General features: G+C 43.3%; 1 protein-coding gene across 2 annotated transcripts in view; it reads right to left on the reverse strand.

Annotated features, from left to right (window-relative positions):
• Nucleotides 1–1102: 1102 nt before the first annotated feature.
• Nucleotides 1103–14979, reverse strand: part of npepps (aminopeptidase puromycin sensitive) — a 30229-nt gene continuing 16352 nt past the window's right edge. Inside the window, exons 13-23 of one of the 2 annotated variants that reach the window (XM_088622676.1) lie at nucleotides 14604–14713; nucleotides 14283–14346; nucleotides 13941–14080; nucleotides 12105–12239; nucleotides 11228–11447; nucleotides 10269–10411; nucleotides 9965–10021; nucleotides 9337–9444; nucleotides 9052–9207; nucleotides 8690–8737; nucleotides 1103–2449 (exon numbers count right to left, since the gene is read on the reverse strand). In XM_088622676.1, the coding sequence (XP_088478802.1) occupies nucleotides 2294–2449; nucleotides 8690–8737; nucleotides 9052–9207; nucleotides 9337–9444; nucleotides 9965–10021; nucleotides 10269–10411; nucleotides 11228–11447; nucleotides 12105–12239; nucleotides 13941–14080; nucleotides 14283–14346; nucleotides 14604–14713 (1337 nt within the window). In that variant the 3' untranslated portion in view covers nucleotides 1103–2293. Of the gene's footprint in view, nucleotides 2450–8689; nucleotides 8738–8993; nucleotides 9208–9336; nucleotides 9445–9964; nucleotides 10022–10268; nucleotides 10412–11227; nucleotides 11448–12104; nucleotides 12240–13940; nucleotides 14081–14282; nucleotides 14347–14603; nucleotides 14714–14979 lie in introns of both variants that reach the window. The other variant, XR_015930921.1, reaches the window with a different exon arrangement.

The following is a 14979-nucleotide window of genomic DNA, read 5'->3' on the forward strand; positions in this document are numbered from 1 at the left end:
CTCCGTCTGTGCAAGGATACACGGCCCGCAGGGCGCGATGAGGCGCTGGAAGAGTTTGTACTTCCCGCCCGGCGGTGCGGCTCGCGCAGCTCGCGGCCCGAGGGCGCTGGGTTTACAGACAGGGCAGGGCGCGTGGACTGCGCAGAGCTCGAGGTTTGCCCAGCGGAAGGCAGTGCGATTTGCTTCCAGGTATAACGCACAGCAGCTACACGAGCCCTGTTTAGTATAAAATATTCAAATCAACAGTCTCAAATATTAAGAAGAAATTTTGTCAGAGAGTTTAAGATTGTTCTGTTACATAACATTGCTGGATAAGGCCATCACCAGAGGAGGCCTGAAATGCTACAGAGAAGCAGACATTGCAGTTCAGTGGTATTGCCGCCATAACAGACAGCTCATTTACAGCTGGCTGCAGAGCACAAATTAGCTTGACCTCAAATTGCAAAAACTGTGTAAAACTAAAATGGTGTGCTTTGGTGTCCGCCTTCTGCAGGCTAAGGCTGATGCAAGTCAATCTTTTCTGAATAAGAGGTTACCGAACAGCTAGACTGGTGCTAAACGGGCCAATCCTCTCCTGGTTTGGTTGCTTGCTTTATGTTCAAAGTTCACGGCAATCAGATTTTAATATATAAGAATAATAAAAATCTGTGTTTTTCCGTCATAAAAGTATTTAATAGCGACTCAAAACTGAAACACAACTGCTTGGCCTGCAGTTCTGCGGCCCATGTGTGGGCCCGAGTCTCCAGTGTGGAGAAGCAGCTTCAGCTCTTGTGGCACCACTGCCAGAACAGCAGCTGTGCCAGTTCCCGATTCTCTGCTCAACACAGCAGCACGGTCCGAATACTGGACACACCCCAGGGAACTGGGTAATATGGAGATGCACTTCTCAGCTCAATCTCCTTTGGCATGAAGGATAACCGCTCCAGGTTTGCAAACATACACATCAACACTGTCATTGAAGAAAGGAGTGATGTTGGCATTCTTTCCTTTTATTACATTGCTTTATAGCAATATTTTGTTTCAGTTGCCAGTAACCTATGACTGACAGGTCCTAACAAGTTTGTAAGAGAGTAAAAAAGAAAAAGCGATTTCACATTGACACTTCTTGTTGATTTTTTATTTTATGAACACCAACCGTTTTTTAAACAAAAGCACAACAGATGTTTCAGGGAAGCAATTTGACAATTAGTTTGATGACCTTCTCCAGTATGGTTCAAAGCCACACTAAATAGCAAATTGTATGTAAATATATCCTTTCAACAAGTCTACACGTAGATTTGTAATGTTAGTACAACATTGCTTTATTTTCAGTGTAGTAACTATTACCACTTCACAGTGTAATAATTATTGCAAACCAGTTTAACCAATTTAAGGCTTCTTAATTCAATAGCCGTGAAATCCTAGTTACTTTGTGGCAAAGTTCTCAGGGCCTGAAAGTTTCATTTCTTTAAAACTAATTTAATATGCAGCATTATCTGTAAATGTCATTTAAAAGGCCCAAATCGCTTTGAAGAACTTTTCATGAGTTTCACAACTTTAAAACAATTGCTAAATCTACTAAAATATCTGTATCTAATTTTATTTAATGTGGCTGATACACAGATGTGTTTCCAGGGCAGAGGCTCTGTGCTGCTCTACAGAGGACGCAGCTCAGGGTCAAGGAGGTGTGGGACCATGGAAAAGAAAAGAGTCCTTCTGGAAAAGGGCTACGAAACGGAGGAGGGAAGAAAATCATGTACATCACCATTCTTGAGTGAGAAGTCTTGCGTGAATAAACACTGGATAGATACATATCAAGTTCCATGCTAGTTTCAGCCATTCCCACTGAGCTATTCTCAGCATCACCCTTCAGCGCTGCTGTGTGCTAACGGCTGCTCTCCGCGCGAGGAGAAGTTAAGCCCATCCTGCCCAGCTCCACTTGACCGCCTGACCCCCAGTGAGGTGCCAGAGCTGCCTCGTGGTCGCTTGACGCTTTGTTTCCAGAAAAGCAAATTCATCATTTCACAGTACGCTCAACAATGCAACATTTCCACTTATGTCAATATGAAACAAAATTGGCCAGAATCATTTCACACCAACAAGTTATGTTGTGTGTTTTAAGTTATGTTGCTTAGTTACTTGCAAGCACGGTTCCGTCTGGGGAAAACAATCTGGCGTGGGCAGAATGGGGTTAACTACATTCATTTTCCAACCAGTCCTGTCTACTTGATGTGGAGAAGTGGAGTCAGGAGAGCGTGGCTGACTCCTCCCTCGGCCCCTGGCCCGGTTGCGGGACGGCGCGGGCCGCAGGGCGTCAGACGGCGGCGCTGGGTGGGGCTCGGCGCTGCAGGATATACTGGTGGATGTCCTCGGCGTCACGCTTCAGCCAGGCGGTGTTCAGGAGGATGTTCTCGCAGCACTGCTGCACCGTCCGCTCAGCTGCGGGGGCGTGGTGGCTCTCGAAGAAGCTCTGGGGGGGGGAGGGCAGACAGTTCTGGTCAGCGTGAAACACAAAACTCCCCCTGGCAATTTCCAAAACTACACTCTGATGGGGTAATTAACACATTTTAGTGCACACTAACTATGGCTGATACAGGGGATGATGTTGTATTAAATTTCCCAAGGGAACCTGCAGGCTCTTTACTTTCTGTGTCCAGTATAGTTTCCTCTATGTGCTCTGTGCAGCCCCAGGGCCCAGAGGTGTGAGGTTTAGATGTGTGTTGTTAGATGGAGACAGAGCTCCCTCACGAACCTACACAGTCTATACACCCCCACATATATTAAATCCTTAATATTCACTGAAGAAACACTGATGAAACACGCTAACCGTTAGCAAAAAGGGAGCGTGCGAGTTCATTCAAATACAGTACATATTGTGAATTTATAGTGGTTGTTGTGAGCTAATTAATGTGTGAGGAAAACGGGCTTTGAAACGAACAAAAATGCAGATGATTGGAACTATTACCGCATTTGATACTAGCACTGAGGACTGGGCAACGTACATTGAAAGAGTGGAAATGTACTGCGAAGCAAATGATGTAGCAGACAATAAGAGAGTGTCTGTCTTTTGGAGTGTGATGGGAGCAAAGACATACAGGTTGCTCCGTAGTTTGTTAACCCCTAACAAACCAGCAGAAAAAACGTTCAAGGAAATCATTGACACTGTACATGGACATTTAAGCCCAAAACCTCTGGTAATAGCCGAAAGGTTCAGATTCCACAAACGGAACCAATCTAAAGGTGAAAGTATTTCAGAATATATGGCAGAGATGCACAGACTTTCAGAGCACTGCCAGTTTGGAGCTGGACTGGCAGATGCATTAAGGCACAGACTTGTATGTGGGATGCATAGTCAGAGCATACAAACATACTGTTAACAGAGAAAGATTTTACACTGGAGCATGCTCTGAATATTGCAATATCTATGGGGACAGCAGCAAAGGACGCATTAGAGTTGCAACAAAGAGCAACAGAATGTGCAAACAATAAAATGTCAGTTAAAACAGGGAAAATGTTACCGCTGTGGCAAAGGGTCCCATGATGCAAATGACTGTTGGTTTAAGGCCAAAGTGTGTAGAAGGTGTCATAAGAAAGGCCACATTGAGAGAGTGTGTAAATCAGAGAAAAAGAACATACATATATCTGACAGAATACATATTCTTCACATAGAGCGTAAACAACTAATGTGCACCAGGTGGCCGAAAATGAATCAAATACAGTGAACCCAGTTCAGATACTGATGATCTCTCGTCTCGAGCTGCATAGCATTACCGAAGCAGAACGCAGGGTCATTTGGATAACTCCAGAAGTGTCGGGAGTTAAACTCAAAATGGAGTTAGACACTGGGTCCACTTTATCTGTTATCTCTGCAGCCGAGTACAAACGATTGTCCTCAAAAATACTGCTGCAAAAGACTTCAGTAATATTAGAGACATATACAGGGGGAAAAGGTGTCCCCAGAGGGCAAAATAGCAGCGAATGTGAAATACAAAGACGAACAGCAGCAGTTAGACCTGTATGTACTGGAGAGTGGAGGCCCTGCATTACTCAGACATGAGTTGCTACGAAAAACACCGCTGGACTGGCATGCTATAAAAGCACTGAACGTGTTCCCACATGGCACTAACAAGGACACCAGCAAGAGTTTGGCTCAGATACTAGCAGACGCTGAACAAGTGTTTGAGAAAGGGATAGGAACATTTAAAGGAATAAAGGCAAAAACTGAACTGAAAGAGGACACTACTCAAGTTCCATAAGGCTCAACCTGTACCTTATGCAATCCTCCCCAAAGTGGAGGCAGAGTTAGAGACTTTGGAGAAGTCAGGGTTTCTATCTAAGGTAGAGTGGAGTGAGTGGGCCACACCCATAGTCCCGGTGATGAAGAAAGGAAAGACGGGAAGCGTGCACATCTGCGGGGACTTTAAAGTGACTTTAAATCCAATACTTTATCTCTTGCCACGTATTGAAGATATATTTGCAACATTGTCACGTAGAGAACGTTTCACAAAAATTGATTTAGTCCAAGCTTACCTTCAAATGGAAATGGAGAATACCTCAAGAAGTTCTTAACCATAAACACAAATAAAAGGCTCTACCAGTACAACCGTCTTGTTTTCGGAATTGCCTCGGCCCCCTGCCCTCTGGCAGAGGGCAATGGACTAAGTGCTATAAAGCATTCCTGGAGCACAGTGTTACCTTGACGACATAATTGTGACAGGGATAAGCGATGAGGACCACCTAAATAACTTACAGCAGGTCCTGGCTAGGCTGCATGAGTATGGGCTCAGACCCAATAAAGACAAGTGTGAGTTCTTCAAAAGGGAGATCTCTTACTGTGGACATGTGATAGACAAGGATGGTCTCCACAGGTCACAAGATAAAACTGAAGCTGTACTTAAGGCAACACAGCCACAGAATGTGTCTCAACTCCGTTCATACCTAGGACTTGTGAGCTACTACCACAAATCCCTACCCAACCTTTCTTCTGTGCTACATCCTCTTAATGCACTGTTGGAAGTGCACAAACAGCTGTGAGCAAGCCTTTCAAAAGACAAAGACTCATAACTTCTGATGTAGTGCTCGTGCACTTCAATCCATCCTTACCCATCAGACTGGTGTGTGATGCATCGCCATATGGAATTGGTGCTGTGCTGTCACACAAGTTTCCACATGGCTCAGTTAGACCAATAGCCTTCGCCTCCAGATCACTGATGACTGCCGAGTGCAACTATGCTCAAATAGACCGGGAAGCCCTGAGTCTTGTATGAGGTGTAAAAAAAATCCACCACTACCTATATGGTCAAAAGTTCACCATGGTTACGGACCACCAGCTCCTGGTCTCAATATTCAACCTCAGGAAAGGTGTCTCAGTGATGATGTCGGCATGGCTACAGCGATGGTCACTTTTCCCTGGTGCCCACCAGTATGACATTGAATACAAAGGGATGAAACTACATGGTAATGCAGGCTTGTGGCGCTTGCCACTGAAAACTACAGAGGAGTCAAATGTTGTTGATCCAGCTGATGTATTCCACATCACAATCATCAGTCACTTACCCATCACCAACGCCCTCATTCAGAGAGAAACCCGTAATGACCCAACATTACCTAATGTCTATGACATAACTGTGAGAGGATGGCCTGCACACGGAGACTCGTTGTATCTGGCATTCTCAGCGAGGAGAGACCAGCTGTCTGTGTGCCAAGGAACACTGATGTGTGGCTCTAGAGTGGTCATGCCCTCTAAATTGCGCAGCAGAATGTTAGACACACTACATGAGGGACACTTAGGCAAAGTAAAGATGAAGAGCCTTGCCCATAGTTACATGTGGTGGCCAGGAATCGATAAGCACATTGAGGATCTCACAAAGGCTTGCCCTGGATGTCAGAAGGTTCAGAACACACTGCCTTTAGCTCCCCTTCCCCCATGGGAGTGGCCTTTGGCACTATGGCAGAGAGAGCACGTTGACTTCACTGGACCATTTAAAGACTCAATGTTCCTAATTGCAGCTTACAATCACTCTAAATGGCCTGAATTGTTCCAATGAAAACAATTACGTCTGAAAGGACTGTTTCTGTATTGAGAACTATATTCTCCAGGAACGGGTTACCAGAACAAATCTGCACTGACAACGGACGTCAGTTTGTATCAGATGAGTTCCAGATGATCATGAAGAAAAATGGTATCAAGCACATTACCTCTGCCCCATACCATTATGCCACCAATGGCTTAGCAGAGATTTATACAGACTTTCAAGAAAGCAATCAAAGCAATGGCCAATGACGAAATATCACTGCAGAACAAAACAGACATCTTCTTATATGTGTACAGGAATGCAGTGCATGGTACCACCAGCCAAACTCCAGCGATGATGTTCCTCAAGAGAAACTTGAGATCACACATGGACCCCATCAAACCGGGTGTCAGGCGAGATGTTGAAAAGAAACAGTTTGCACACAAGAATGATAAACCTACAAGAAGCTTTCACGGAAGTCCTTGCACAGACTGACAAGTGGCAATCAGGAACAGCCACCAGAACAGGCCCTCTGACATACACAGTGGACATTGGACAAACTACTTGGAGGCGTCATGCAGACCAAATAGTGGACGATCAGGAGAAATCCAATCCATCATCTGTCTCTGATTCAAGTGGCCATGATAAGGATGCTCTTGAAATCACTACTCCAGTCTCAGCCAGTGCTGAGGACACTGTGAAGCATGATAGCACACCTGATATGACTGTTAACCAATCAGAGGCCCCAAGTCCCTTGAGAGGTGTAGAAAACCTCCACAAAGACTGTTCTGATACACTGTTTATTTAATTTTCTTAAAAGTTAGTTTAAGTTTAATCTGATATAACTTGCGTGTTCACTTTTTTTGTATGGTTAATTTAAGAGGGGAGGAAGTGTAATATACGTAGATTTACTCGCTGGATCTATTTCCTTTGGCGGATGTATACCTCCTTGGAGGCTATATTATATGTAATGTGTAATTGGAAAGAAGTTCCATGCAGTCCAGTAAATGAGAAGAGCAGCCTGCAACATAGTCCTTGCCTCCCGTTACTTTGTTTCTTTTAGTAGTTCAAAAAAAAAGTGCAGGTGTGTTGTGGCACAATAGGGAGTTCTAAAGTAAATCCAAACGTGCTGTTTTATGAATCATGAATGAATGCCCACAACTCTGGGCAAGGTTATAAAAAAGGAGTACTGTGCACAAACATGGCCTTCATCTGAATGTTTTATGAATTAATTTTGGGGGGGTGCGGTAGCTCTGTGGCTCAGGATCTGAGCCTGTAGCGGGAAGGTTACCAGTTTGTATCCCGCGGCCGGCAGAGGAATCCTACTCCATTGGGCCCCTGAGCAAGGCCCTTGACCCCAGCTGTGCCAGGGGCGCTGTACAATGGCTGACCCTGCGCTCTGACCCCCAGCTTCTCTCCCTGTCTGTGTGTGTCTCATGGAGAGCAAGTTGGGGTATGCGAAAAACAAATTCCTAATACAAGAAATTGTATATGGCCAATAAAGTGATCTTATCAGGACTTGGTAAAAATGCTTTTTCCAACAATAACGTTGCACCTAAAATATCCAACACAACTCTGAGCAAGGTTATAAAAAAGGAGTACTGTGCACAAACATAGCCTTCATCTACATTGTTTTTAATACACTTTGTAATGTGAACCCCACAGTGATTTTCCGGGACTAAAGGTCATGATAATGCGCACTAATGCATTGGTATCACTGGCATTTCAGGACCTAAGACAGAATACACTCTATGAATAGCTCAGGGTATTAATAGCTTCCTTAAATAAGGTCATGCTTGGAAATAGGTTTTATGTATAGACCATGTGTTCAAATTCATTTTTTAATACAGTAGGTACACGATAAATAGGTAAAATGTAGAACTTAAATAAAGAGATTTCATGCCAAAACTGTACAATGTACCAGTAAGGCCTCATTTACAAGGCAGAATCAGGATAGAGAAAAATGACCAAATACATTCCTGGGCTGAAGTGAAAAGTCATATTGTAACTTGGATTTGACTCATCTAGCCTGCGTGATAGTTAGTAGCTAACAGATCACATTATTTTACCCGACCATCTAATGTTAGTCCATGCTCCCACAATCCTTTGAGAAAAGAAGTGCTATTCTCTGTTAGAAATACACTTCTATAGAATTTACACCTGTCTCCCCTGATTCATGTCTTACTGCAGGGTTGACTTTCTCAGTGCCCCAGAGGATTTCAAATACTGGCATCAAGTCCCCTCACCAGCTTCTTGTTTTAGCCTTGAACTGAAAAGATGACAAATGGACCCGATTGAAGTATTCAAAATCTTGACAGACACCACTGCCTGACGTAACTGAAGTGTTTTTACTAAATCTAAGACGGTCAAACCATGTGACCAAAAAACGTGTTGTGAAAAACACTGCATCACAGAATGGTTCACCACCTTTAAAGGCAATTTAGGAAAAATCCCAAATGGAAAACCACATGCAAACCTGTAACATCCACTCTGACAGGACCCCACTTGCCTTTACACACCTGCCACATTTCCTGAGTTTCCATCTGGGGGGGGGGGGGGGGTTGGATTTCATAATTATTTGAAAACAGCAGCACAAAATGTAAAACAATGACAACTGAGTTATAGCAACCTTCTTGATCAACCAAATATTCACTAGGAATATGATTATAATAATTGGTCAGCAGACATACACTTACCTTCACTTCTGCAGCCATCTTATCTACAGCAAAACCATCTACAGTAAGCTGGAAGAGGAAGGAGAAAGATTAATAAATTCTCTTAAATTTATAAAGCCACAATAACTGTATCTTGTATCTGCTGTGCCTATCAAATGAGTGCTTCATTAAAAGAATGCAGCAATGTTATGGTCAAACCATTAATAAATATCAACAAAACTAACATTTTTTTCTGTTCAAATATACAGCCACAGAAAACAGGCAGGTCTAAAAATATAATACAGGGGTTAGATTTTTACAATGCACATCTTTAGGAATTGCTTACTGGTCCCTAAAACCACTGCCCTTGCCACAGCTCAGACAAGAATGGGATTAACACGTGCCTTGATCAGCCTGGATATCAGAAATCCTCCCTGGTAGCGGTTGTGCAGCTCCTCCCAGTTGTCCTTCACAAATTTCCAGGCTGCCTTCCGGCCCTGTTTACTGCTGCCTGCCACGCCCCCTATGACGGACACCGTGTCCTGGGGACGCACCTCCTCCTGCAGAAAGCACAACAGCCTGGTGGGACAGCAGCAGCGAGAGACGTGTGCCCGCGGGCAGTGGCACACTGGAGGACAAACTCAATGAACACCGGAACACACCGACACTCCAAACCAAAAAACACGTACCGACAGAGCGAAGTTCAGCACTTTTTGGATGAGGTCAGGGGCAGAAATGGCTCCCAGCACTCTCTCAATGCGATTTTTCTCTTCCTGCATGTCTGCTTGTTTGTGGAGCTGTTGGGAGAGTCAAAGTTCCTTACCAATCACCATTCAATTCACCACAGGCCTCCGCCTGGCAGGGCAATTACCTGCGTACTGGCTGACTACAGTTTGAGAGAGCTGAACCATGAACTAAATAAAATTCACATTAGCCAGAAGATTTAAAAACAGATGCAAGTAATTGAATATATATCAATTTGTTCTCCTGATAAAGCCACGAAGCATGGATGTTTTTTAAATATAGGATCACAACATTGTCAGTAACATTGTAAATGATCTCCAAGACAATCCATTAATTGATCAGTGAGTGACAAACATAACTTCACAGCACAGCAAATGATATTGCTACAATGCAGTAATGTGTTTACCTGAAAATAATCTGCTGGAATTCCACAAGGTGGCACTTGGGCACATCTGTTCTTGGAAGCACCCCACACCATCAATAGTTCAAACCCTTCTAATCTTCCAACAAGCTTTCTGTTCATTCCAGCAGTGCATTTTGTGCACATAATACAGAGATGGTATATATTTTTACCTTCAGCATAGTGTCCAAAGTTGTACTGTCTCCGTGCTTCAATACTGTTAAATAGACCTGAAATGAGAAACATGCAGGCTATAGTCTCATCTGCAATAGAAACAGCAGTGTCCCAGAGGACGTATGAAAAGACCAGGGAGGTTTCCCTTGAGAGTCCTAGACTGCAAGTTTGGGTATGATTGAGGATCAGAGATTTCTGTCTCCTGTGGCCTTTGCCGACTTCAAAGAAACCACAGTCTACTAAAAAACAATAAAATCAACAGCCCTGGAGCCGCAGTAGAACATGCTCGTGAGCGAACCGTACCGGGCTCCTGAGGTCAGCAGAGAGCATCTGTTTCCCCTCAACATGATCCTTAAAGCGGCGGCGTGCCTCGTCCAGGGTGGGCTTGTGTCCGGCTTTGCCCAGCTTGCCCAGCACCAGGCCCCTGAGGAGAGCATCCAGGTGTCCTGGAGCAGACAGGCAGGTAAGGACTCGGCAATACAAGTGCAGCAGCTAACGAACTAACCACTAATTGCACATGTGGAAGCTCAGTGGAACTGAAAACAGAAGGTACTTGAACAAGCCATGTCTGTGAAGCCGATATCCCTGGATCAATAACTACCAACTGAGCTGCATGGGCTGAATAGCCTCCTGTCGGGTGTAATTGTTCTTATAAGCTGTCTCTGAACTAACGTGCCAGAGCAGCAACTATATAGCAGATGAAAATCTGCCTACAGCTGCATGGATATATAATTCTCATCATGTAAGTTAGTTTTAATACCCTTATATGGAAGAAGTATGTTTTGTCAAAACAAGACTTCATGTTTGCTTCTATTACCACTAAATATCAAAGATATTTAATATACAGATATAGATGAAATGAGACCTGGCAATCGATACAAAAACTTTCTTTTCACATAAAAAAAAATAATCTTAAAAGAGGGAAAAATGCCATATTAAACCAGCTCTTGTACCACTTGATGCAGATGCAGGCAGAACTGTATTCGACAGTCACTTGTCTGCGGTCACCTAGCACTCTAGTTTGAGGGAACACTAGATTTGTACAAAGCTGTATGGCTCAAGTGCTTGGCATATCATTTCCTTATAACAAAGAAAAACAGAACAAAACCAAGCCAAAGAGCAGGTTAAATAATGTCTGTCTGTTTCCTACGTGAACAAATGTTTTTGCATTGTTGTTTATGTACTTTTCAGTTAGTGATGTATGTAGTACGTCCCGTCTGTTCAGCCTGCAGTGAGAAAAGGCCTGGCTGTGCTCAGCTCACCCTCCCCCTGCTTGGTGTCCCAGCCCAGCTTCTGCCCAATAGGGGTGAAGAGGTCACGGATGAACTCCTGTAATTCCTCGTGATAGTCGGTGTGTGACAGAAGGGAGGACAGGACGCCCAGGTTGCAGCTCAGGTCACTCCACACGGTGTAGTTGGGCTCATTGACAAAGGCCTCCATCAATTTCAATACCTCCACTGTGCTGATCATACCGGCCCTGGCCTGGGGAGACCAAGCCAAAAAAGGAATGCTCACCATTCAAATCAAAGTAAAACTGAGATATTTGAGTTGTGAATTATACTGATCAAACTCGTTGCATAAATACCATGCCTTGCCATGCCACATTGACAGCCATCGCTTTAAATGATTGGTTAAACACAGAAAACATTATTTGAATTACAAGGGTGAAAAAAACTATTCCAACATGACTGTGTATAAATGTATGGGTAGAATTCACAGGTAACAAGTCCAGTCTGAGCTGTAGCTGAGAGGATTAAAAACCACTCCTGTTCACGGATGTCAGGCAACTGAAGCCTTAGAAACGTCTGCAAGCCTGGCTGATCCCAGGAACATAAACCATGGGAACAGTCCCACGCAAAGTCCAGCTTGCACTGGATCCATGGTGCTTAACAAATGAATGGGTGAAGAAGAGACACAGATCCATGAGTAATCAAGCCAGGCCAGACAGACTTCTCTTGTCTGCAGAAAGTTCAGGGGACCTCGGAGACCAGAAAAAGGAAGTTTTCAACCTTTCTTATGTTCTTATACTCCGTGTAATAATGACTGTGAAAATATTCTAAATCGATGGAAGCTGTGTATAAACCACCAATGCCTTTTCCAGCCGGGCCTGTATTCCTGAGGCTGCCGGGCGTGACTCACCAGGGAGAAGAGGTCATTCTGCAGGCCCAGCCTGTCAACAGGTGGCAGCGTGAGGTCGCGGATGCCGGGCAGCAGGTTCTGCAGCATGGCGGGACTGTACTGGATGCGAAAGAATCCCACCGTCCCTGGGTTGATCTGAAATTAAACACGTAGAACATTTTCTCTAAAGACAACGCATTTTGAAAACTCGCACAATTGTAATGCATGCATTATTTAAATTATTTTAAGAATGCAGAAATGCAGATAGACAACAAGCCTTTAGTTTACAAATAACAAAAAAAGAGGTCCGAGGACTGAAACCAATATCCAGCAAAATGAAAACTGGGCTATTTTCTCATTTAATGTAAATTTACTATCTGCCTATTTCTCAAATGCTTCAAGAAAAAGCTAATTGTATTACTTTTTATTAAATAGTATGGTTTGCATACTGTTATTTGCTGCTTAAGCATGTCCCTCTATGAAAAATTCCTTGTATCAGTTTTCTTAAATTTCTACTTCTAGCCTCCTGAAACATGGCAGGAAGGGACTGGAAGGGTAAGCCCATTGACAGTCTGTTGAACACTGAATGCTCAGAGACCCAGGAGCACAGCCAGGAACAATAGATTCTCCAAGAGCCCTGCTCCTGCTCCTTACAGTGCACAGCAATGCACACATTTAGAGCCACATAAAAACACACTCAGGAAATTTTGAGCTGCATTTTTAAAGCTAAACTGACATGGAAAGCTTGCTTTTAAATAGTGACTCTAGTCCCACATTTCTCTATGCCTAATTATGACTATAAACCGAAAAAAAACTTTTTTTCACCAACAGCACAGGGGTTTGCATTAAATGCAAAAATTTCAATTTCAAAATATCATGTATTCTCTCTAATATCTTCTATCATCAGAATATGAAGATTTAGAAAAAACATGATTGATATATAATTTGGTTCTAAACAATTTAATCCCCCCAATATATAGTAAGAAAAGTTCAAATAAAAATCTAATGATGTGCTTAACTTAGTAGGTTTGCAACTTTTAAGATATTTTTCCATCTGTAGGTTTACAGAACCACAACCAGCACAGGCTATAATTTTGTAAAACAAAATTCCATTTCCAATTAAAAACTGCAGACAAAGAAACATTTGAACAAAGAGGTGAATGAATAGGGCTTCAATTTAAATACTGCCAAGCATGAACAGAGGGTAAATAATTGTCTTAGTGATCAGTGACGAAACCTTATTTAACATCTCTAATTTTCTGCGTCAATGCTACTAAAGGCATCCTCTTTCAAAGCTTTTTTTGTTCATACTCCCTGGTTACTAGCTATTGGGTTTTCAACTGCAACTCTTTCCACTTCAAACAGCAGAGACATCAGAACAACAAGGCAGACCCACCAATTAACCAACATTTATAACACACCAGTGTCTACATTGCTGGGGTTTATTTCAATGTTATTTATTGGTAATTAAGGTTATGAACATCACCATATCTGGGCAAGGTTTTCACATCCTGACAACAAGTGATACATGTGATGAAGTCAATAAATCAATCAACATGTATAAGCAGGAGCAGCCTCACTGTGGCCAGCAGCTCTGGTAGGCTAACTTTAGTGTAAGTGCTGACCTAGACTAGACTATGGGCACTGATGGCTGCAGGGTAATCACTCAGATTTGTTTTTCAATTATTCCCAGATCATGGCCTCTGACTGGAATGCAGCAAATCCCTCTTACTATTACACAGAGATTACAAAGAACATAACAGTCAAGAAATAAATTGCAAAGCTTCTGGAAGTTCAAATAAAGAAGTAAATATTTGCTGAACCTGAATGCTCTTTCCTCCCGCCTACTCTTCTCACCTTAACCCACTGATCTGGCCCCACATTTCTCACAGTGACAGTGGTTTCAGGACTGTCCAGCAGCACACTCAGCTTGGTGCAGCTGGGGTCATCACTGGAGCAGATACTGATGGGCACCTTCCAGCTTGGACACTCATCACCTGGAGGATGGGTAATGGGTTTCATAAGTTTCCGATCTCGGGTCTTGTGCAGAATCCATGGCCCTCTCCCGGCACCCTGACCCCCAATCCTGGCTTTCTCACAACATCATGCACAAGTGGTAAAACATGCCAGAGGCTGAGGTCTCTGAATGTGACACGGCTGCTCTGTGAGATTCACAACTGTAATCGCTGTCTGGCTTACCATTGTATGGCCCACTGGCACAGAACTTCTTCTGGGACAACTTCAGCACCCTGTCTTCTTCTTGCTGGAAAATCGGCAAATTTTATGACTCCTTGTGCACGTGTAAACTTCTTTAACAGCAAACAGAAATGTATTCTATACACTGTATGCACATTAATGCACATGCAGGGTAAATGCACAGCAAACTGCAACGCACATATAATGACACACAAATGACAAACCACGTATGAAAATGACAAATGTAGGATTCAAATTCTTTCTTCAAGCTGTAAGGTTTGATATTGAAATGTCTAGCACATTTGTATGGGAAGGCCAAAGCACCTGCTCTTGATCCACAACAATAATGGGAAATCCCATTTGTTTGGTCCACGTGCTCATAACAGCAGCTATTGGTTTTCCACTGGATTGTTCCAGGCACTCCCACAAGTCCTCTATAAAACACAACAGGAACAGTGAAGAACAATGCAGCATGAAGATCATACTGATTAACATGCAGGCAGAACTGAGTGAGGCTGAACATCTGAGGATAACAAGGTACAACTACATACAGGTCTAATTCCACCAGGCTGGTCAAACACACACAAGAATGTAAATAATGCAAAAAAGGAGATTAAGCCTGTAACAGTTTTCCTGTTTTTACACAAAAACCATCTCACCTAGAGATCCAGAACAATCATCACATCAAGTCTCACAAATA

This window comes from Lepisosteus platostomus, chromosome 28 (genome assembly GCF_059453375.1).
Source record: "Lepisosteus platostomus isolate fLepPlt1 chromosome 28, fLepPlt1.hap1, whole genome shotgun sequence".
Lineage (NCBI taxonomy): Eukaryota > Metazoa > Chordata > Actinopteri > Semionotiformes > Lepisosteidae > Lepisosteus > Lepisosteus platostomus.